General features: G+C 40.0%; 1 protein-coding gene and 1 pseudogene across 5 annotated transcripts in view; both read left to right on the forward strand.

Annotated features, from left to right (window-relative positions):
* The window catches only part of FOCAD (focadhesin), a 297831-nt gene that overhangs the window by 72559 nt on the left and 200603 nt on the right, over positions 1-24669 (forward strand). For all 5 annotated transcript variants that reach the window (XM_026506454.4, XM_048223032.2, XM_044386894.3 and 2 more), the window contains 5 exons: positions 2181-2282; positions 7597-7801; positions 10935-11141; positions 19585-19672; positions 22513-22715. In XM_026506454.4, the coding sequence (XP_026362239.2) occupies positions 2181-2282; positions 7597-7801; positions 10935-11141; positions 19585-19672; positions 22513-22715 (805 nt within the window). The remainder of the gene's footprint in view (positions 1-2180; positions 2283-7596; positions 7802-10934; positions 11142-19584; positions 19673-22512; positions 22716-24669) is intronic.
* On the forward strand, positions 21264-21362 carry LOC113260685 (U6 spliceosomal RNA; annotated as a pseudogene).

A 24669-nucleotide genomic window follows, 5' to 3' on the forward strand; every position in this document is an offset into this window, starting at 1 on the left:
CGATAGAAAAAAAAAAAAACCACCTCACCGGATAGATACTTGAGTATTTTTTGGAGGGGGAGCGAGGTGGAGGGAGGAACGACTTAGAAGGGAAGAGTATTGAAAAGCGCCGAAGTGCTTTAGGATCACACGCAGTGTGTGATCCTATGTGATGGTGTGATACCTTGTTGCATTTTCTTCTTAAATCGTCATAAATGCCACCAGTAGGGGGAGGATTAATGGATGGTCCTATGTGATGTTCCTCATTTTAATATGGTGCTTGGCAGGAGCCAAACTCATACCTAAAATGACCGCAAGTGCCCCTTCTTTCCTTTTTTTCATGTTTACGTGAACATGACCTTCTGAACTCTCAATGTTAGAAGTTTGGCTGGTGTGACCTTCCTGGGAGACTGTCAGGTTTTGTAGCATTTGTTTGTTAATATCTGTGGCAACTCGAGTAGAAGCAATTCTAGGTAGGTGTGCGTGCCAAAGAGTTTGGAATTTGGAAATAGGATTTTGGTAGGAGTTTTGAGTGTTGGCAGAAAACCGTTGGAGCGACCCCTCAGCAATGGCAGTAGTCTGATCAAACGGGAGGCCGCCAGGAGGTGACGTTAGTGCCTGATAGATGAGGTGCGGTGGAGGAGCCCATCAGGAGATGGTGTTATCATACCCGGGAACGGTGGGGTCGTGTCCGAGCCGGGCTTCACACGAGAGCTTCCATGTGCCGGACCTGCCATACTTTTCTTTTTCTGTTTAAGAGAGAGAAACATCCGAAAACTTCCTGACTCTTCACCTCCCTCTGGGTTTTTTTCCTTGTAGTGGTTCTCAACCCTAACAACATGTCAGAATTGCTGGAAGAGTTATTAAAAATGACTAATGCCTGTGCTCCACACGTAGCAACCCCAGTATAATTGATCGGGTTTTTTTTTGGGGGGGGGGTATCAGTATTTTTAAAAGAGCTTCCCAGATGAATCAAACAGTGCTTTGAGAGTGGTTGAGAACCACTGCTTTATAGCAGGGCCTCAGAATTGTCTGGAGGGCTATTTATTAGGTCTGGAATGGGCCCTGTGAATCCATTTGCATTTCTAACAAGTTCCCAGGTGATGTTGATACTGACCTTAAGGAGATCGCATTTTGAGAATCATCAAGAAGGCTGTCTTAAAAAAAAAAAAAAGGTCATTTGGGTGTAATTGATGGCTTGATCTTTTTTTTTTCTTTAAATATTGCTAGAGATACATTGTAGGGTTAAAATTAGAGATTAAAGAGTATTATGTATATGATTCCTTTTATGTAAAAAAGGAAAGGTTTTGGTTTTTTTAAACAATTGTTTTATTAAAATTTTTTTTGGAGGAAAAAGCCATATCAATAATAACTAAAAGTTTTGTATAGTACTTCATAGTTTAAAAAGCTAATGGATTAAAAACTAAGGATGTACTGTATGGTGACTAACATAGCATAATAAAAAACTTAAAAAAGCTAATGAATTTACTATTTCTAATAAGCTTTTGAACTATTTAAAAGAACTTTCGTAGGTTTTTTTTTCCCCTTAAACCTCATTATTTAAGAATGCTGCAATTTCAGATCTTATGTTTTGTAGTCTCTTTAGGTATCTTTATGGATGTAGACCAGATAAAAATTCTTTTTCTTGTTCAATAGAAATTTTAAGAGTTTTCGTTTTGGAGAGTTTATTTTGAGATGGGAGAAATGTTTTTTGGTTTTTGGTTTTTTTCCTTGTCTTAAATATGCTGGAGGAATGGAGCCATACACTGAGAAGAATGGGGGGTAAGTAGGAACAGAGAAGGAGAGGGTGCTTATAAGTTGGAGCAATGTTAGAGGAAATAGAACATTCCAGGTTTGGAAAGAGAGGAGGAGGAGACCTCCAGGAATGAAGAAACCGAGGAGGAGATGGATATGACCGAGCTCCTGGATTCCAAAGCTTGGCCAAAGTCCCAGAGGTACTGCGTGGCCGAGTTTGTGGTCAAATCTGGATCCCTAAGACTCAGAGTTGATGTTCTTTTCTGCAAAACAGGTAGATAAGGAAAAAAAATGTTAGTTCTAATGACCCAACTCTGCAACAAATGGTAATTTTGCATCCCGGAAAACAGTTTCTAGATGGTGTTGGCTCTTGTTGCTGTATTTGGATGTTGAGAATTTGTAGTCCCAAAACAACAGCTTCCAACGCGACTTTCTGTGCTTTTCAGAAATCACCCTCAGCCTTTGATCACTGTGCTCGAACACAGACCTGATTGCTGGCCAGTACTTTTGCAGCAGCTGACGGCTTTTTTCCAGCAATGCCCTGAAAGGTAATGTAAAATAAAATAAATGAGGGAGATGGAATGGCATCTGCTCATTTTAGAGCTTTTGTTTTTTTCTTTTTTTTAAAGCTACTTTGACTATGTTGTTTTCTGTTGAAGAAAAGAAATGTTTTAGAACAAGATATAGTTGTGTTTTCTATTTAAGAGTAAGAGGCAAAAAAACCCCCCCAAAAAACAAACCCCTACCAGATCTAATTGATGGTTGAAATATTGAATATGAAAAAAGCTATTAAAGAAGTTAAGGCTTCCCTGCTCAGTGGGGAGTCTGCTTCTCCCTCTCCCTCTGCCTCTGGGTACGTGTGCACATGCGTGCATGCTTGCTCACTCTCTCAAATAAATAAATCTTAAAAAAAAAAAAAAAGAGTAAATCTTGTTGTATGACTCCCTTGCTTAAACTAACACAGCTGTGGTTTTCAAACTGCACTTGCGTCGTGTGGACAAAGCATGGGGACTGTCCTCCCCCCCGTTAGCTCTTTCTATAGAACTTACATGTAGATATCTTGTGGTAGCTTTCTACTGGCAAACAATAGTGTGGCTTCCGAAATAATTGGAAAATCCCTGGGCTAAAAGGTAAAATCTAGTTTGTTATGCTAGGCTCTCTTTCCTACACAGTTTCAACCTATTTCCCCAGTTTTCTCTTGACCTGCTGATTTATGAATGGCGTATTCAGCAGTTCGTGGACTTGCTTTCGATTCCATCCAGAAAGCTGTGCTGTTCCCTTCCCTCCGTGCTTTTGCTTATCAGTACCTACTTTACTCTTGAATTTTACCCCAACCCTTTCCTGACTCATTTCTCTATTTTAAATCTCTCTGCTCGGAAGTCCTTGCTTACCAAGCTGAATGAGGTGTCTCTTTTATGTGCTCTCATAATAACTTCAGCTGTGATTCGTAACATTATTGTACTTCATTGTCTTGGAATTCCTCTCTGGGGAAACTTCCTGAGGGCAGGGACTGTGTCTCATTAGTCTTTGTATTAATAAAGCCTGGCCCATTTCTAGGTGCTCTATAAATACTGAATTTATGTACATGAGGCGGGTTGCAGAGGGCCTCTTAATACGTAATATCACTGCGTACTTAGTACCATCATGCAAGGTCATGATAGGACACAACGGTCCCAGGTAATCCAGTGCCTGAGTGACATTCACCACACCAGCTACATTCATATTTTCTTGTTCTTGAAGGTCTTACAGTGTCCTATACATACAGTTTCTTAGAACACCACTTCTGAGTCCACAACTTTAATGTTAGGTGGGATTTCTAGGCATGGCGTACTGTCGCAGGGAGTTGTAAGAGACATAGGGAACCTTGGACCATCTGCCAGTGAGAAAAATTCATGTGACATTTGGCTGATAGCTCAACATAAACTTCACTATCCTCTTTTCCTTCACCTAGATTGCATTTTCAAAGGTAAGATATTAATATTTCTGAAATAAGTCTTTGTTCATCTTTGTCGGAAATTAAAAATAACGAACTTATAAATACGTTTTTTAAATGAAATTTCTTGCTCTTGTTAAATAGATTAGGAGGATATTTTATAAAAGATGCTGCTGCTGTTGTGCCAAACTTTTTATTAAGCTTGTTTTTAGGGTAATCCTCAGGACTGTCTTTCTTTTCCAGCTCTTGAGTTAGCCATCATGTAATTAATTACCTTTTGGTTATCTTCATTTCAAAGGAGTGTTATATTGGGATTTGGAAGTCGTTATCCTAATGAAATATGTCCAGATATTCATAAGGTAAAAAAGATTATTAATTGACTTTGGTTTTTTCCCTGATAAGCTTCTATTGACTCTTTTCATTCAAGTTCTTATGTGTTAGGTTACACTATCTAGAGCCTTTCGGAAGTTCTAAATTAAATTTATTTGCTAAGAATAATTTCGGTTGCCTCATTTCCACTTTTGTACTATGGGGTTATTCTTCGCAGAATGAAATTGATATTTCTGGTTGCATTTTTCGGCAGACCATTAGTTTCCTGAGATTTAATTTTAGAGCAAGTTAGCTTCATAACTTAGTACTGAGCAACTTTAGTTGTTTGGAAGGTAATGAAGGAAGGTTGGTGATTTAATTTGCTAAGAATATAAACAGTGATTCACAACTAGGGGAAGAAGGCAAAATGTTGTGAAGATAGCTTGTACTCTGGTTCCTCCTGTGTCAAGAATTGTTCATTAGCTGGGTTCCTTTTTAATGGTATGTAGATGTCCTGACATGACAGTGTATCTTCATGCTAGATTTTTTGGGCATTATGTTCTAATTAAATTCTGCATGCATTTATAGAAGGCCTATGATGTTAAGCCCTGAGAATTGCATAAATTGTCAATGACATCATTGTCTCTGGTGCTTTAAGTTTTTCTAGTCTCACGCATAATTTCTCAAATGAAGGAATGAAGGCGAGCAACATCAAATGACCTTCTCAAGGTCACCGGGTTAGTTAGTGGTTGAGAAGGGCCGAAAGCCTGTTTCTTGACTCTCATTCCGAGTTTTTCCCTACCACTTCTCCCTCTGTGAACATAGAGAAGACTTGTGTGTAGGTACATACATGCACAGTTGGGTACGGTTGTAAACATTCTTAATCACTTTGGGATTTCAGGTGGTCTGTTTGATTCTATTTCTTTTCTCCTTCAGACCTGTCAATTTCATACCCCACTGAAATGCCAGTCATCAGATACCACATAGGAAATCTAAAATCAGGACTGATTAAGCCAAGGATAATTCAATTTTTAAAATTTATTTATTCATTTATTTATTTTAAAGATTTTATTTATTCACTTGACGGGGGGAGCACAAAAGGGGGCAGTGGCAGGCAGAGGGAGAGGGAGAAGCAGGGTGCCTAACGTGGGACTCGATTCCGGGACTCTGGGCTCATGACCTGAGCTGAAGGCAGACGCTTAACTGACTGAGCCACCCAGGCGCCAAGCCAAAGAGGTTTGTAAACAGTATATTATCCTAAAGAAGCTCAGCGTTATGTTTGTGATGTCAAACAATAATAGCGTCTTGGAAATACGTTTCTTTACACGAAACTTGCAGTTTGCCTTCAGCATCTCAATGTAGGAGAAAACTGAGAAGGTATTCGTGGGTGTTCTTGACACCTAGATTGTATTTATTGTTTGGGGAATACATTATTAGGGAACGGGGAAACAACATTTCTTAAATCTCTCTTCTGGAGGCTTCTTCATATTCTAACCTACACATACATTGTCCTCTTGCTTGTTCTATGAAGATTTTTTTAGTTTCCTAAAATGGTTGGTATGATAAAGGCATGTTTCAGTAATAATTATGAACTCAAAGTCCTCAGAAGTTTTTTATAGATTGTGTAAATATTTGTCTCATGAGGAAAAAATTCCTCCAGCTTGTGAGCTCCGTCAGAACCAATATTTATTCTTGTTTCTTGCTTTGTTTCTAGCACGTAGAAGAGTGAATGGGATGCTGTAGGTACTCAGTAAATTTTGCCAAGAGAATCAATGAAAAAATAAATGTTATCAGTTTGGTAACTTTGAAATTTTTATTAATGTTAATGGTGTTTTAAAATCACATTGCTGTGTAATGTATTATAAAATTATGTTGTCAAGCATAATTCAAGTAGCATTTCCTCCATGAAGTATTGAAGTATTGCACTTTATACCTTTCTTTTAGAAGTTTTCACTTTCTGTCCTCTAGTCCAGGAACAGACCTGATTGCCACTGTTAGACCGTATGCCTCTCTTTTTTTTTTTTTTTTTTTTTTTAAAGATTTATTTGAGAGGTGGAGAGAGTGTGCAAGGAGGGGGCGAGAAAGGGGGAAAGAGAAAATCCTAAGCAGACTCCATACTCAGCATGGACCCTGGTGCCAGCCTTGATCCTATGCATCCCATGACCCTGAGATCATGACCTGAGCCAAAGCCAAGATGCTTAACCGACTGAGCCACCCAGGCGCCCCTAGACTGGATGCCTTTTAAGGAGAGATAATGCCTGTTCATCTTTGTATCTTACCTAATAATTCTTTATGTATAATACATACGAAGCAGTAAAATAAAATTATGATATCTGATGCACGCTAATTGTAAAACTATGGTGTAGTATAACTGAGTCGATTAATTTAGTGATCGAACATCTCTTTGGAGGCCTAATATGTCATTATTGATGATACAGCAGTAAACAGAAATTCATGCTGTCATTTGGCTTCTAGTCTGGCCTGAGATAGAGATATTAAATAAATAATGACAATATATTCACTGTCCCGTGGAAGCACATAATGGGGGTCTGCCTTACGCTAGGTTAAGGGCAGGCCCTCAGGGAGTCGTTTTAAAAGAGAGCACTGGAAAATGACAGGAATTAGCAGAGGAAGGAACAGGAAAGGAAGAAGGAGGAGAATGTTCTAAGTAGAGGTAATAGCAAGTGAGAAGAAAGCTCGGGGAACTCGATTGAACATCTGAAATACATTTAGAGTAGCTCAGTGGAGAGCAGAGGGGAGCAAGCAATGAGGCTGAAAAGACAAGCAGAGGCTAAATTATGGAGGGTTTGTGAATTGGGCCAAATACTTTCTCTTAAGGGGGCATGCTCTTTTAAGCTGGTTAATGACCTGATCAAATGTATATACCTCAGGGGTCATTCTGGCATTTTAGTGACTTTGGCTGTGGAGTTATTGAGATATATTGAAATCTAAATAGGTAGGAAAGATTTGTAAAGCTTTCCTCCTCTGAGTGGGAAGAGCTTAAGAGGAAGGACTTGGCAAATTACTTAACCTCTCTCTGCTTTCGTTTCTTCATCTGCGTAATGGGATGGTTTTATTTCATAGGGTTGTGGTGAGGATGACATGAGTTGAAAGGCATAAATATGGTGCAATAGCTTGGACCCCACATGTGTTAACCATTTGACAAATAAATGTTAACTGTTCATATAATCTTCTTGGGATGTCCATATGGTTCTGTTTTACATAGAACTTCACCTATAGAGTTTTTCCAAAAATGTATGCCCTTGTCCTATTCCTGGAGAGTGGATCCTGATGTCTGCAATTCCAAAAAGGTTCCAGGATCATTCTGATGTTCACCAAAGCCTGGTCCTGCAGACGCCAGTGCTATTCCAGTATGCAAGTAGAGAGTCTCGTAGTCCTGGGCACCGGGCTTATGGGCTGCAGGTGTTGTCATTTCCCCCAGGCACAAAGAACTGCTTGGTGTGGATCCAGGTAGATCATGGTAGAATTGAAGAATTATGAAAAAAAGTTACATTCCATGGTATCCTAGTGTGTCATGAACTATAAGTTGATGTTTGATGATTACTGCTTGGTACCCTGTTTAACTTGGTGAACTGGCTTGTGCATGAAATGATTTGCAGGTCAGAAGTTTCGTGTATCCAAATAATGGCACCGTTTCTATGGTATCTGTATTGCGAACCATCCCAGTTACAAGAATACGCTAAACTCCGTCTAACCCTGCTGAAAGTCTTACTTCAACCCCGGGTGTCTGGTGACCCAGGACAACCATCAGTCTTGGAACGACAGATACTTCAGCTGTGTTGTGACATGGTCCCATGTTTGCAGGTAAGGCCCCTCGTCCTCCTTCACTGGTACGGCAGCAGCATCGGTTCATGTTACTTGTTACGTCATGCATAGAGTAGAACCTAGGTGATTTGCAAGCCTGGTTCCAGAAACGCTCCCAGGCTTTTGGAGATGATGAAGGAACCAGTCTAGACTTAACATTTACACGTATCGTGTTAACTAAGTTCACAGACCTATAAATCAACGTAATCCATTTTAGGATTCGTAAGCATGCAAACTTTCTGTTGTTCAAGGAAGACTTCTCAGGGCAAAGAATCTTGAGTTGAGTTTCTCCTTGTGCTAGACACAAGACAGTTACAAGAAAAAAAAAAAAGAGCTCTGCACAAATTAGAAAAAGGTGTGCCTCCTGGCAGATACAGCCCTAGAGATGCAGGGCTTGACCAGCTGAGTCTGGCTAGATTCCAGTTTCTCCATGTCTCCTTAGAGCGTACGTGGTGACCCTGATGTCTCCGGCTCATGAGAAGCCCACAGTCTAGGAAGGGAGTTAAGACAAGTATATAAATTCTCATAATTCGAAGTAGATGGATAAAAGATGTTTAACAGGTATGGATAAAATGCCTAGGAAGTTCCAGGAAGAAATAAATATGAGCTAATGTCTCTATAACTGCAGATTAAAAAAAAAAAAGCCAGTTGCTGGTGGGTTGTGCTGTTAGTGTAGTGATTAATTCATCAGGCCATCCCTCTCATCGTCGAGCTTTCTCATTTGCCTAGAATCTGAGAGCCATGCTGCTTAGCTGCTGGAGGAAATCTGCGAATATTTTTCAGAGCGATCACTTGAGGTCACAGATGACCTGTTTTAAGATTGTGTTAGCAAAGAGTGACTAGAGTGAATCTTTCCTCTGCGACTCATAAATAGGCTTTCCTGTAATCAAGGCAGAGAAAAGTTAATTAAAATGAATTCTCCTGTGGCTTTTCCAAGGCTTTTGTTTTGTGTGGGCAATAAAGCAGTGTATAAACCGGGGCACACTTTTTCCACCGCGTGCTTGCGTCACCCAGTTCTGTGCTCTTCTGTGGATGTTTGCCTTCATCCTCAGGAACCTGTATCTATAAGCCTAAATAACTTCTCCAGGTGAGCTCTGTGAGATATTTTGGGGAATCTGTGACTTCCTAATATAGTCGAGATAGGCGAAGAAAAAGAAGGAGAGAGATACATCATTTGGAACTAATGGAACTAGCAGCATAAGTACATTTAATCACTTAACAAATAGGCTTTATTAGAAGATGCAGACTGAGCGTCAGGAGGGATCTTAGTGGGAACGGATTCCATTTTCCCACTGATTACAGGTATTCCTGAACTCTCTGAGATAACCATCCATGACTAATTTTTTAGTGATAAGTGTGCTATTTTGGAAGGCAGCCTTTTTTTTTTTTTAAGTATTTCTAATTGACATGCATTTTCCTAAGATTTTACCCATTAGTTTCCATTCTTCAAAGAATAAAACAAAATAGGCTTCTTAAAAAGCTCATCTGCATCCTATTTTGTGTTATTTCTCTCTTCTTTTCCTTTCCTCTTTTCCATCCTTTCCTCCTTTCTTTCCTTCATCGCTTTCTGTAGTAGGGTTTCCAGACCTTTCACTGTCCGTTGCCAGGAATTCTCTAGTTTATTGGTGTGCAGAAGGCGTTACTATGAAATGTTCTTTTTAGAGCTGAACACACTCCTATATTTGTGGTCTGACCCATACTGTGCACGTGCATAGAATCTCCTCAATTAAAAAAAAAGGTTATTTTAGACATAGCCATGCCACCCTGTTGACCTATGATGAAACGACGGTTAATGAAATTTCTAATTTCTGTTCACAACAGTTGCTCTTCCATTTTGTGTTTGTTTGTTTGTTTGTTTGTTTTTATTTACCTGCCTTAAACTTCACTGTTGACCTTGGTCCAAATAGTTCTTTCTTTTTAACTGTGACTCTTGCATTGCATATTTCTTCCATTGCACATAATCTATTGCTACCTCAACACAGAACATTACTTCACAAGTATTGGTAAAAATTTCGGTAATATTGAAGATTAGAGAGCCTTTAATGCTAACTTGCTGAGGTTGTGCAAAAATTTTTTAATAATTTCAAAATTTCAAGTATGCACAAAAAATACATTCAAGGAAATATGTTGTCCAGTAAACATGAGGCTTTCTCTTGTTTTAAATCCCTTTTCTTGGTGGCCTTTTGCCTTTACCATTGTAAATTTGCAAAAGAGTAAAATAATTTAGCTACTTGATGGTTCACATTTATTTTTTATAACTTAGTATTTTCTGTCTCTTCTTTCAATATCTTTTTTCCCTCTTGTTTGCTAGGAATTAATTTTTCTCTTTGTGTAACTTACAGTCCTTTTGGGTTATTATGGTGGTAACGATTGGTGAAAGGTATAGCTGGTCAACTGTAGGCTTTCCTCTTGATGAATTTAACAGACACAAGGCTTCTGATTGAAGCAGATGGTTCATTGTTTGTAATCTCTGGTAAATGCCAATGTGTCTGTGAGCAGGACCATATCCTTAATACCAACTCCAGAATTTTGATCGGAACAGCTGGGTTTGAATTGAATTGGGATTTTCAAGAGCACCCAAGTCCTTCCTATCTAATGCATTAGCCTGTTGAGAAGACACCCTACCATTCGAATGTGGTCTTTCATTGCATCTGCCAACTGTGGAAAAGATGCTCTCAGTTAAGGTTGTCTGAGCAAATATCTTCCAGATGAAGGGCTTAGTAGTACATTAGAATAACACGCTGCCCTTTTCTTCCAGGTAACTGTGTTGGACTCGTTGAAAGGAGAGTTCATTTGGAGAACTCAAAACCAACTTTAATTTCCTTCAACATGTTGGCACAGTCATGTAATTTGTCTTAAAGAAAAATCTACACTCAGAGAAGTCAGAAAAATACATGAAAAGAATTTGTGTCATTCAGCAGTAACAAAAATGGTAGCAAATTGTATTTTGGTTAGTGACCAAAAAAAGGGGCAGAGTTTATACCTGGTTTAATTCTCTTTGAGTTATGTAAATGTCTTCGTCTCTTTAAGTCTTCATAGGTTTAGAAAAAATTATTAATACTTCTTACATAGTTTAAAATGATCCTCTGTTTTGTATATTATTTTAATACCGTATAATGGCTTTTTTAAACAGGTTAAAGATTTGATCCAGACAACAGAAGTGATGCTGTTTATTGAGGAAGTATATTTAAGCCTTCTGCGTCATCCCGTTTTCTGGAAAATTCAGCTTACCCAGCTCACCCTTCAGCTGCTGTGTGTCTGTGAAGTCAGCTTAACGATAACTGGGGAATGCTCATCTTTAATTCACCTTTTAGAGCACGGTGTTGAACTTCTGAAGGAGGTAAGGAAAGTACGGGAAAAAAATTTTGTTTAAGGTTTCATTTTATTTATTTGACAGAGAGGGAAAGAGAGAGAGAGCGTGCACAAGCAGGGGAGTGGCAGGCAGAGGGCGAGGGAGAAGCAGGCTCCTGTGGAGCAGGGAGCCCAATGTGGGGCTTGATCCCAGGACCCTGGAATCATGACTCGAGCTAAAGGCAGACGCTTAACCAACTGAACCACCCAGGTGCCCCGAGGGTATGAAATTTTACTCCGTAGTTCTCCTAATTTGGTCTTCCAGTAGCAGGGTGAGCGTGCTCGTTTACCTTATTGGTATCACTGTTTTTACCGTTGGGTCGTACTACTAACGTACCACTATTGTCTGTTATAAAAGCAAGTCACTGCGTTTGGAGCACCAGTAAAGGGTCTACTGCTGTGGCATTTTTTTCCCATTTGTTTATGTAGAATGCAAGTATCGAACACCTATTATATGGCGGACCCTATAGAATACATACATAAAAAGACACTTTCTGTGACCTCAGGAGACTCACAGGCATTCACATAAATAATTTAAGTAACTGGCATCCAGTAAGGTGACTGCTTCTATGGGACTACATGTAAAGGGCAGTGGGAGTACGAGTGAAGGGAAGTAGGGCATGGGTTCCGATTTGAGGAAGCCCGCCTAGGAGCTGGCCTGGTACAAACCACATGTGGGGAGGCCTTCCAGCTGTGGAAGAGCATGTGCCCAAGCACAGAAACATGAACCAGCAGGGCAGGCATGCCGTGTTCTGAAGACAATGTGTGCAGTATCATTGACACGTGAAGGTATAGGACATAAAGCTGGTCTACCGTGGAAGGTCTTCCACGCCCCACGAATGACTTTACGATTTTGTCTTCTCGGCAATGGCGTGCTATTGAAGACCTTTCTGCATAGAGGTGCCCTCAGAGTTTTGTGTTTGGAAGATCGTCGTGGTGGAAGACTGGAGGAGGTTTTAGAGCTGGGCAACGCTACTGGGGCCGGATGTGAGGAGGCGGGTCTTATGCTGCTCGCTGGTGTAACAAACTACCACAGAGTGCGTGGCTTAAACAACACGAGTGTGTTTGTCACTCTTCTGGAGACTAGGAAGTCAAAGATCAGGGTGCTGATCAGCCGGGTTCTGGTGGGGAATCTCTTCTTGGCTTGTAGATAGCTGCCTCCTTGCTGTGTTCTCACAGGGTGGGGAGAGAGCAAGAGAGAGCTATTACTTCTTTTTGAAAGAACACTAGTCTTACTTGGATTTTGGCCCTACTCTTATGACCTCATTGAATTTTTTAATTGTGTTCTTTAAATATAGTCAGATTGGTAGTTAGGTCTTCAATATGTGTATTTGTGTGGCAGGGGTGTAATTCAGTCAATAGCAAGGGACTAGTTTGGGGAAGAGAGTAGGAAAGAGTAGAAGAGGGAGGAAAAGAAAGGGAGGAGATGAAATCAGTAGGGCTTTGTGGCTCATTAGATGGTCAAGGAGAAGTTCCTTGGTAGAGTCTCAGCTGTCTCTTTTGAGCAACTGCATGGTGCCCTTCACTTTGAGAAATGGTAGCTGGTGTTGGAGGGAAGATGATAAATTTGGTTTTAGATATGCTTGGTTTGAGGTATGTATGGATCATGGATCATAATTGGATATGTGGTTTTAAGATTCAGGATAGAGGGGCACCTGGGTAGCGCAGTTGTTAGGCGTCTGCCTTCGGCCCAGGGCGTGATCCCGGCGTTCTGGGATCGAGCCCAACATCAGGCTCTTCCGCTATGAGCCTGCTTCTTCCTCTCCCACTCCCCCTGCTCGTGCTCCCTCTCTCGCTGGCTGTCTCTATCTCTGTCGAATAAATAAATAAAATCTTTAAAAAAAAAATTCAGGATAGAAGCTTAGGCTAAAGGTATCGATTTGTAGACCTTTACTTCAGGGTGGGAGTTTTACTCATGAGATTACATTACATGGGTTTTCGTGGAACTCCAGGGGCTAGAGTGTACTGAAAATGAGGAGACAGTCTGGCCAGAAGGATTGTATGATAAGCAGAAGAGACCGAGGGCATGAAAATCAAGGGAAGGAAAATCTCAGAAAGGGCAATAGTGAATAGCATCATGGAGAGAGTGCTTAAAGTAAGGTATAGAGGAGCGCCTGGATGACTCAGATGGTTAAGCGTCTGCCTTTGGCTCAGGTCATGATCCCAGGGTCCTGGGATTGAGCCCGTGTTGGGCTCCCTGCTCAGCAGGGAGTCTGTTTCTCCTTCTCTCTCTGCCTACAGCTCCCCCTGTTTGTGCTCTCTCCCCCTTCTCTCTGTCAAATAAATAAATAAAATCTAAAAAATAAATAAAGTAAGGTATGAAAAGAACTCTTAGGGTGCAATAAGTGGAAGTTTATTGTTTACATTAGAGGAAATTATTTCAGTGGAGTGATAGAGGTAGGAAGCAAATTAGAATAAAGGGAAGAAGAAAGGAGGGGTAAACAGAAGGGGGAATGAACCATGAGAGACTCTGGACTCTGGGAAACAAACTGAGGGCTTCGGGGTGGGGGGGGATGGAATAGGCTGGTGATGGGTATTAAGGAGGGCACGTATTGCATGGTGCACTGGGTGTTATATGCAACTAATGAATCATGGAACTTTACATCAAAAACTAGGGATGTACTGTATGGTGACTAACATAATATAATAAAAAATATTATTATAAAAAAAAAGAATGAAGGAATAAATGGTAGGTAGGAAACAGAAACTGAATGTGAATTTTAGAGGGAAGTGGGAGCCGAGGAAGGCTCAGGTAAGTCATTTGTCAATTTGTCAATCTTGTGATTAGCATGGTTTCACATCTGCGGGACTTTATAGGTAATACTACATTATATATTATATAATGATATATTGGTGTTATATACATTACTTCTTATGTATAATAGTAATATATGTTATGTAGTAATGTATATCTGTTATCTCTATTATTTAACACCTGTTAGCTCTAGTATATAACATGTTACATACAATGATGATAATTATAGCTTAAACACCTTTTCAGATGTATAATTATTATATACAATTTTACCTATTAGATACATAATATATGCTATATGTGATAAATAATATTTTAGAGATAAGATATAGGAAACATGTAAAAATATAGTTCTTTTTACATGTTGCATGTTAACCCCTCATCAGATATGTCATTAGCAAATATCTTCTCCCATTCTATAGGTTGTTTTTTCATTTTAATGGCTTCCTTTGCTTGCAAAAGCTTTTAATTTTGATGTGGTCTCATTTGTTTTTGCTTTTGTTGTCCTTGTCTGAGGAGACATTCAAAAAATACTGCTAAGACCAACATCAAATTACTCACTGTCTGTGTTTTCTCCTAGGAATTTTATGGTTTCAGGTCTTATAATAAGGCTTTAATCCATTTTGATTTTATTTTTGTGTATGGTGTCACACAGTGGTCCAGTTTCATTCTTTTGCATGTAGCTGTCCAGTTTTCCCAGCATCATTTATCAAGAGACTATACTTTCCCTATTGTATAGTCTTGTCTTTTTTGTCGAAGATTTCTTGTCCATATAAGTGTGGGTTTATTTCTGAGTCCTCTGTTCTGGTCTGTTGATCATGTGTTTTTTTGTGTGCCAGTATCATACTGTTTTGATCTCTACAGCTTTGCAGTTTAATTTGGAATCTGGAAGTGTGATACCTCCCCCCCCCCCCCCCCAGCGCCCCGGCTTTCTTCTTCTTTCTCATGATTACCTTGGCTATTGGAGGTCTTTTGTGGTTCCCTACAAACTTTAGGCTTATTTCTTCTAATTCTGTGAAAAATTCCATTGACATTTTGATAGGGGTTGCACTGAATCCTTAGATTGTTCTGGGTGTTATGGATGTTTTAACAGCATAGAATGTCTTTCCATTTATTTGTGTCTTCTTCAGTTTCTTTCATCAGCGCCTTATTGTTTTCACAGTATAGGTCTTCTCCCTCCTTGGTTAAATTTATTCCTGTGTATTTTTCTTTTTTTGATACAATGGTATATGGGATTGCTTTTTTAAAATTTTATCTTTCTGATAGTTCAGTGTTAGTGTATAGAGACATAACAGATTTCTGTATATTGATTTTTTTTTTTATCCTGCAACTTTACTGAATTCATTTATTCCAATAGTTTTTCAGTGAAGACGTTAGGGGTTTCCATATATAGTATACGTTATCAGCAAGTAGTGACAGTTTTCTTTCTTTCTAATTTGAATGTCTTTTATCTGTTTTTCTTGCCTAATTGCTGTGGCTCTGATTTCCTATACTATGTTGAATAAAAGTAGTGAGAGTGGACACACTTGTCTTTTTCCTGATCTTAGAGGAAAAGCTTTTAGCTTTTACCATTGAGTGTAAGTTTAGGTGTGGGTTTCTCATATATATATATATATATATCCTTTAGTATGTTGAAGTATGTCCCCTCTCTACCCACCTGTTGAGAGTTCTTATCATAAATGATTGTTGAGTTTTGTCAAATGCTTTTTCTGCATCTATTGAGGTGATTATATGATTTTTAGTCTTTGTTCTGTGAAAGTGGTATATCATGTTCATTTGCAGCTGTTGAACCATCCTTGCATCCCTAGAATAAATCCCACTTGATTACGATACACGATCCTTTCAATAAATGATTGAATTTGGTTTGATAATACTTTGTTGAATTTTGCACATGTGTTCATTAGGGGTATTGGCCTGTGGAATTACACAATATTTTAATTTAGAACAATAGTGATGCCTGTGAAAGTCATATTTATAGTGTCTTCCTTTTACTCAATATTTAACAATTTAGAAGGAAGGAAATATGAATAAAAGTGTTAATATACTTGTGTTTTGTAATTTTCTACCCCCACCTCTGGCCCAGTGTTTTCTGAGGTTTAACTAAAAAAAAAGAAAGAAAAAAAAAGCCTAGAAAAACTAAGTTGCAAACCTGTATCCTTTAGTGCTACATACACTGTAATTTGAAACAAAATAAAGTAGAATAGACATTTTTATTACCGGGGCACCTGGGTGGCTCAGTTGGCTAAGCATCTGCCTTCAGCTCAGATCATGATCACAGAATCCCAGACTGAGCCCCAAGTGAGGCTCCCTGCTCAGCAAGGAGTCTGCCCCCCTGCCCCCCGCTCCATTTCTCTTTCTCAAATTAAAAAAAAAAAAAAACTTAAAAAAAAAAAAAAGACATTCTTATTACCTAGGCTAGGGCTGTATCTTTCCTGTATCACTGAGTTTATCAGCTGGCTATGCAGTTCAAATATTATATTAGCTTTTCTTCTCCCCTTTGTTGTTTTTACATTCTTCTATTGGAGATGTTTCGTGGCATTCTGAAAATGGATGCATTCCTTATGCTATGTTAATTGCAGTGGATTTAGTCTTGGTTGAGTTATTTTTAGCCCTTTTTGAATGGTCATCACCAAAAGTCCTTTCCATTACTCTTATCAGCAAAATTAGGAGAAATAATAGTGATTGTGAGGAGACTGGATAGCTGTCAAAGTGAAGCAAGAGCTAACCAGCCCATCTTTAGGAAGGCCAGGAACCCATGTTTCTCGAAGACCTCACCATCAGCTGATGCAGTTCCACTAACCTTTCTTCACTGTGTATGTCTGTGTACTTAGTGCCTCCTTCATTGGTGGTGCCCAGTGATATCTCTCATTTGAATTGAGGACAGGAAGTGTGGACTCCAAGATCTGCTGCTATTAAAAGGCCTGTGACATCTGTGGCCCAGTGTAAAGGCATTTCCTCCTCTTGTATTTTACTTCCTTGCTCCGCATAGGTTCTTATAGGCTGGGTCCCTCCAAAAGTAGTCCCTCAGTCCCCTAACATCAAGAGCAGAGCCTGGGTTTCCACAAAAGCCAAGGTTTATGCAGCAGGAGTTTATTTGCAAGGGTGATGGCAGGAAGCAAGTGGGAAAGGGACGAGAAGTGCGAAATGCTGGAGGTGGGAGAGGCGATCCAAGTATTCCCATGTTGCCCAGTACTACTCACAACCAGTTGCTCGAGGAGTATTATGAAATATGTCTCAGAATCCTCCAGATGGATCCAGGTGAAGGAGGGAAGCATTTATCCATGGGCTTGTCCGTTTGCCAGGCGTCAGTCTGTGGGGGCTTTAACTGTCCTGTCCTCTGGATCTTTCACTGGTCTGGGGCAGAAAGCACGAGTTAGAGTAGCCACATGTATAGGATTTCAAGTGGCATATGAGATGTTTAACACAGTCTTTTATGGAAGGACTTCATGAAGTGCTACTGTTATTTGATTTCCATTAAAAATCAATCACACAATAACTTCTCAGAACTGTAAGCAATTTAAGCTTATCTAGTGTAATCCCCTACTATTCCTTTTCCTTTGTTTTCGTGCCTTGCTCTCCAGCTCATTTCCTTTCACCTTCTATTCTGAACAGGCCAGGCTCCCTTTTCTTGAAGAATGCCATTTTTACTCGGGCCTTCCCACCTTTAAGTTCCATCCACTTAGGGGCCCTTGGGTGGCTCGGTCAATTAAGCAGCCGACTCTTGATTTTGACTCAGTCATGATCTCAAGGTCATGAGATTGAGCCTCGCCTCAGGCTCTGTGCTGGGCAAGGAGCCTGCTTGAGGGTCTCTCTCTCCCTCTGCCCCAACCTCACACATTCTCTGTCTCTTAAAAGAAAAAAGTTACATCCACTTAGCATATTTCTAGTCCTTGTCAGAACTCCAAAATGCTACTTTGTGGCCCTTGCAGTGATAGCTTGTGTGAAAAAGGCTTTCCAGGTAGCCTTAGTATAAAGTCATACTTTCATTTGTCTCTGATCTTCTTGGTAGCCAGGAAATTCAAAATTTAAATGACCTTGCTGCTTTTTTCTTCTCTCTTTTTTTAAATGGATATGCAGAATATGAAATGAAATTGAGGAAAAGATCATGGCAAAGAATGATGTGATGGTATATACAGTAAGTGTATTGGTTTCAAAAATGCATTGATTGTCCTCAAATAGCCGTTGCTTTGTTGTTCTCAACTGTATTTCAAAGCAGTGAGTGGGTATGGGCCCAAAGGCACAAATTAGAAAATATTCCATTAAAACAATTTAATTTTTCTTCTTTTGCTGGTTTGTAAAAATCCGTAAATAAGCACTTGGGAAGAGTTTGCCGTTTACTTTCACTTTTTAAATGGTAAAACTGAGATGTGGATATATTATTTATTTTGTATTTATTTGTGCCATAGTTAATAGCACCTCCAAGATTGTAACTTCTGAGTTTGTCAGACTAGTTTGTTTTCTCCAAGTGTTTTCTTAACACATGGCTCTACCTCACATTTCTTTCTTTCTTTTTTTTTCTTGCTCCTCTTCGATTCATAGATACTTCTGCTCTGTAGTTGTGTCTGTAAAAATTTCAGAATGAAATAATTTTAGTGAAGTGTGCTGGGCCTTTCTTCTTTAGTTCCAGAATATGTTAATGTTTTCTTTATTTAGAAGGCTCAACTAACATTTTATATCTCTTGCAGTTTGCTTATTAGAGCTTGATGTTCACGTCCATTTTTCTTTTTCATTTCATTGATACACTTGGTGAAAAATAATGATTTTCAGTTTCTATGGTTATTGCTTTGCTACATTTAAATATTGTTAATAGATTACTGTAATTTAAAAATAATCTTTGCCTCCCTCGGTATTACTCTTTCTTTTATTAAAATAACATTTGTTTTTTTTATTTTTATCTTTTTAAAGTTTAATTTATTTCAGAGAGAGAGAGAGAGGGTATGCTTGAGCAAGCAGGGGGGAGAGGCAGAGGGGGAGAGAAAGAAGACTTCCCACTGAGGGTGGAGCCCAATGTTGGGCTCGATATCCCCGCCTGGAGATCATAATCTGAGCCTAAACCAAGAGTGGGATGCTTAATTGACTGAGCCTGGGACCCAGGCAGCCCAAAATAATATGATCTATTAAAATTTGTTAAGTGTAGTTCTTTATGTAAGTTACATAGATGAATCATGCCCGTATTAGGTAATTAGACAGTTGACCTACTTTTCAGAAATGAAGGATTCTTTGAGAATTTCAGGTAATTTTTCAGTGTTTTGAAAGACTTGTCTGTTGTGGTAAGGCATTTTCTCTTTATTTTTAATTATTTTTTTAAAGAGATTTTATTTATTTGAGAGAGAGAGGGAGAGAACAAGTTGGGGAGAGGGGTAGAGGGACTGGATCCCCAGGATCATGAGCTGAGCCAAAGACAGACACTTAACCGACTGAGCCTCCCAGGTGCCCATGCATATTCTCTTTAGATTAATTTGGTGCATAGCTTCTGCTCTTGGACCAGATATAACGTTTTGAATTTCTCTGTGATTGCTCTGGAGTCACCATCCTTCCTGCAGTGGAGCAGGCTTGCTGTAAATAACTTTGTACGACAGGTTGATGATTTTTCATGTTGGATATACTCTTCATGGATGCATGTTGGTAAAAAACAATGGCTCTGGGAACTTCTTCAACTCTCTTGTTTTTCTCTTAGGATTTTCCTGTTGAACTGGTCACCATTGGAATAGCTTTATTGCTGCTACAGACTCCGGCAAGTCAGCAGAAGCCAATCCTAAGTCTAGGTAAAGAAAAACACTCTCACAAGAGTGGCGTGTAAATATAACATAAGTGTTGGGAGGAGTCCCTTGAGCTATGTATTATGCTATGCTATAAAGTCCTGTATACTTTGAGTTTTCATTCTAGAATTTTCCTAATTAATCATTCTGAGATAGACCTTTGTTTTTCTTCTCCAACAAGGTGTTTTGTGCAAAGGCTCCACCTACCATAATTTACCTAGTGTCTCCGTTGTCCTAAGAGTGCGGAATGGGACTAAAGAGGCGGGGCGGGGGGTGTAACAATGTGCTATTTCAGAATATGGTAAAAAATCAAGTTGATAGGTCTGGCCGATTGGCAACCAAGTCACAGCTTTAATCTGCAGCTTTTATGTGAATGTTGCGTCTCTACTCGTTGTGACATCTACGTGGTAACGGAGGATCTGTCTAGATTGTGTTGTGTGGTGCCATGAGCTGTTGATACAGCCCCACTCTCATTTTAAAGTGCTTAGGGGGTAAACACTGATTGTGTAGCTCATTGTGAGCATTTTAATTCGCCATGATTTTGAGGGTAAATTGCTTTTCCACTTACAATCTGTCTGGAGAATGGCCTTAGCACGCAGAGGGGCCCTTGGCTTCCCACTCTCTTTTTGTCTGTTGGCCTCGTGCTCATTTGTGCCCTCCTCCTGCGGCTCTTGCTGAGATGCTTTTGCCTTTTTTGTTGATGTTGTTCTGCTAGCAGAACACGGCATCTTCCCAGAGGTATAATTTGCCAGGGCCGGTACTTCTGACAGCCATAGGTTTTTTGTTTTGTTTTTTTTTTTCCCCTCGTTCCTCCATTTGTTAATTTAAATTCAGTTAATTAACATATAATGTATTACTGGTTTCAGAGATAGAGGTCAGTGACTCCTCAGTCTTATAGAACACCCAGGGCTCATTACATCACATGCCCTCCTTAGTGCCCATCACCCCCATTACCCCATCCCCCACTCCCCTCCCCTCCAGCAACCCTCAGTTTGTTTCCTATGATTAAGAGTCTCTTATGGTTTGTCTCCCTCTCTGATTTCATCTTATTTTATTTTTTCCTCCCTTCCCCTATGGTCCTCTGTTTTGTTTCTTAAATTCCACACGAGTGAGATCATATGATAATTGTCGTTCTCTGATTGACTTATTTCGCTTAGTGTAATACCCTCCAGTTCCATCCACTGACAGCCATAGTTGTATTTTCTTTTTTAAACAGCTTTATTAAGGTATAGTTTATTTTACCATAAAGTTTACCATTTTTAAGTGTACAATAAAGTGGCTTTTTTTTTAAATGAATCGACTGAGTTGTGCAATCATCACTACAATCTAGTCGTAGACCATTTCCATCAAGTATGTTATGTTGAAAAGTAGGGAAGATCAGCTATTTCGTATATTGGGAAAGAGCATTCAAATAGGATAACCAAGAAGATATTAATGATTTCAAATTTGACAAATGCACAGCATTAATACAATGTGCTTCTTAATTATTAATACTAGACTTGATTGTAAATAGCAATTTATTAAAATGTCTGGAAGATTTATAATATAGAAGATAGAAATGTGTACCTTTCCTGTTTTATTTCTCTCAGGGACAATTATGGATTAAGACTCATATTTCGATTGGAATGATACAGAAAAGATTTGCATGCCCCCTGTGCAAAGATACATGCACACTCGTGAAGCATTCCATATTTTTAAAACTTAATTGAAAAACCAATATTTAGGCAGAAAAGGTCAGTTAGCAGTGTTAGAGTAACAGGTGTTTGTGCTTCACACCATGTTCAGGTTTGACTTCCAAGTGATGAAAAGAAAATATTGGCAACTCACTGACATGACTTAAGGCTTGTAGACTTTTTTTTTGGTGTTGTGGGGAAATCGATGATCGATAATCTAGCGTGGAAGCCCATGAATAACATCTTTTGGTAAATTAGGGTTCATCTAATAATTGGGAAAAACGTATTTCTGCTTTAACTCATTCTGTTAAGGGTGTAAGGGAGATTATACATGTGGCTAAGTTATCGCACATTTGCCTGTGTATTTCCGATGCGTGAGTTGAGTGTCCATGTTTAAAAAAAAATCGTTTATGAATATGGGTTTGATTTTTGCTGGTTATGGACTTTCAGAATTTTCCTGATTTGCTTTTTAGCAATTACAGTGAAGGACATCCCTGCTTCACCTCCTTTACTAATGCATCTCAAAGTAATTCTCACCTGGGTCGATAAGGGAAGCATGCACATTGGTCTTAAAATCCACTGATCAGGAACTCCAGTCTCTTGGCTCTGTTGAGGGTAGTGGAAGGACCTGACAATATAAGGACAAAAGTTGAATTGTATTTTATTTATTTTTAAATTATTTATTTATTTGAGAGAGAGAAATAGAGCATGTGTGTGGGGGAGGTGTAGAAGGGGAAGGGCAGAGGGAGAGGGAGAGAGAATCCCAAGTGGACTCTGCACTGAGCACGGAGCCCGATGTGGGCCTTGATCTCAGGACCCTGAAGTCATGACCTGAGTCGAAACCAAGGGTTGGGCACTCAACCGACTGAGCTACTCAGGCACCCCAGTTGAATTGTATTTTAAAGAAAGTCATATTTACTTAAAGAGCTGGTTTATACTTTACAGTATGTATTTTCTCTGAGTATTCTGAAGTTATCAGGTACAGACATTAACAGCTTATTTTAGATAATAGTTAATTTTTATGTTCCTTTCTAAAATGATAAGATTCATTGTCTTAATGTGTCTGACCCAGTTGTAAAGGGTAAGAAAACTTTTTGCGTATCACTCTTAAACAAAATAGCCTTTCGTGATTGTGGTAGTAATTTTTAAAATGTGAATTGTTTTGATGAATAGCTTTGAAGCTCCTCTCTGTTGCCGAGGGTCAGAAAATCCCAAGGTCATCCCTGGTGCTAGTGATGCCGCTTCTGCAGATACTGTCTTCTACCGCCTTGGAAGACTGTATATCTGTGGAGGAAGAAGGTCCCTCGAGGCAGCAGTTGGCTTTGAACCTTTTGGAAATGGTACAGCAGGAGTCCTACAGAGATGACCACCAAAAGGTAATGAGTTCAGCCTTGTTTCTCTTATTTTTTAAAAATTTTTACTTATTTATTTGACAGAGAGACTGAGAGAACGTGTGGGAAGAAGGGCAGAAGGAGAAGCAGACTCCCTGTGGAGCAGGGAGCCCGATGCGGGACTTGATCCCAGGACCCTGGGATCACGACCTGAGCTGAAGGCAGACGCTTAACCAACTGAGCCACCCAGGCGCCCTTGTTTCTCTTAAAGAAAGGCGAAGTGGTAATGTGGCACTGCTGTTTGTGCAGAGAATCTCACCTCCTGATGAAATCTCTGGTTGGATTTAAGCTCCTGTCCTTGAACTTCAGCATTTTGTCAGGCGGTGGTGTAGCTATTAGTACTTTCTTCTGGACTGTGAGAGGAGAGCACAAAATACGTTTTGGGAATGCTGTGTAATTTTTTCCTCTTTGAGTTTTCTTAAAAAAACTTTTTTAGAGATTTCATTTATTTGCCAGAGAGAGAGGGCATGAGTGCAAGCAGGGAGAGCGGCAGGCAGAGGGAGAAGGAAAAGCTGGCTCCCGATGTGGGGCTCGATCCCAAGACCCCAGGATCATGACCCGAGCTGAAGGCAGACGCTCAGCTGACTGAGCCACCCGGGTGTCCCCCACTTTGAGTTTTCTGACTACATTAGCAGTTAAAGGTCCTGAGCAATCCTGCAGAAAAGGAACTAGTTCTGTTTAACCTAGTGATTCTCCAACACATTTGAGCAAGGAATCCTTTTTTCTTATACTGTTTAATTTATGCACTTATGCAACATGTTGTTACATCTGGGACAATCCAAGGTGGGAAATCTCAAATGCCTGAAAGTTCTGGGACCTGTAAGACCTAAGACGACTTTCTTTCTTTCTTTTTTTTTTTTTTTTAGATTTTATTTTAAGATTTTATTTATTTGAGAGGGAGTGAGTGAGCAAGCAGGGGGAGCGGCAGGCAGAGGGAGAGGGAGAAGCAGGCTCCCCGCTGAGCAGGGAGCCCAATGCAGGGCTCCATCCCATAGTCCTGGGATCATGACCTGAGCCGAAGGCAGACGCTCAACCAACTGAGCCACCCAGGCGTCCCCAGACTTCATTTTTTAATATGTGGCACCTTGGGCCATTTTCCTTGGCATAATGGCTCTTGATGTCTCCTGTGTGGTCCCCTCCACGGCTGCCTTCAGTAGGAAGACGACAGGTCTGTCACCCTGCATCCCTACTCCCCCCCTGCATCCCTACTCCCCCCTGCCAGGCAGACCTCAGTCTGAGTTGTCAGTCTCACTGTTTCTGTCAGGAGAATGTAGAAGTATTGTCAACGTCTGGTTTGTGGCTGGGTTCTGGGCCTGCATTGATTGGACATTTTCTCTTTTGGTATTTGAGTTTTGCCTTCAGTAAAATATAGTATTACTTTCCCAGCTATGAATCTGATGGGGATTGAATGAGGATTAAAGAAGTAAAACTGGTGAAGCACCTTATGTCTCCATGGAGAGAGTCATCCTGCAAATGCAGGCGAGAGCCCGTTGTTTCATCTGCAAAAGCAGGGATGCGTCTAACCGTGTGTTGTTAGATGTCCTAGCAGCAAAAATGCAGGCCCTGCCATTCGTGGTTGGAGGGCGCGGCAGAAACTAGCCTATAGGTAAATTGACCGCATTCTACAGCTTCCGAATTCCTAATTGTTTGTCTAAAACCTTCAAACTTGAAGTAGTTAACTGACTTGCATTAAGAGAAGGAAGATCTTGCCTCCGCCCTGAGGACAGAATATGGCCCATATTTTCTAATAGCCTTTTACTTTCCCGTGTGCTTTGCTCCTAGAGAGCAATGATTGGGGTCCGGATGGGCACGGGGCCAGGGCAGGATGTACTGATGTCTACGAGTTCTTCTGTTCTTTGGGCTCCCAGGTGATATTTACTGAGAATCGCTGACTCCGATACACGAGCCGTTGCTTTACTAGTCACTCATGTGTGTGTGA

The sequence above is a fragment of the Ursus arctos genome, unplaced genomic scaffold, assembly GCF_023065955.2.
Source record: "Ursus arctos isolate Adak ecotype North America unplaced genomic scaffold, UrsArc2.0 scaffold_18, whole genome shotgun sequence".
Lineage (NCBI taxonomy): Eukaryota > Metazoa > Chordata > Mammalia > Carnivora > Ursidae > Ursus > Ursus arctos.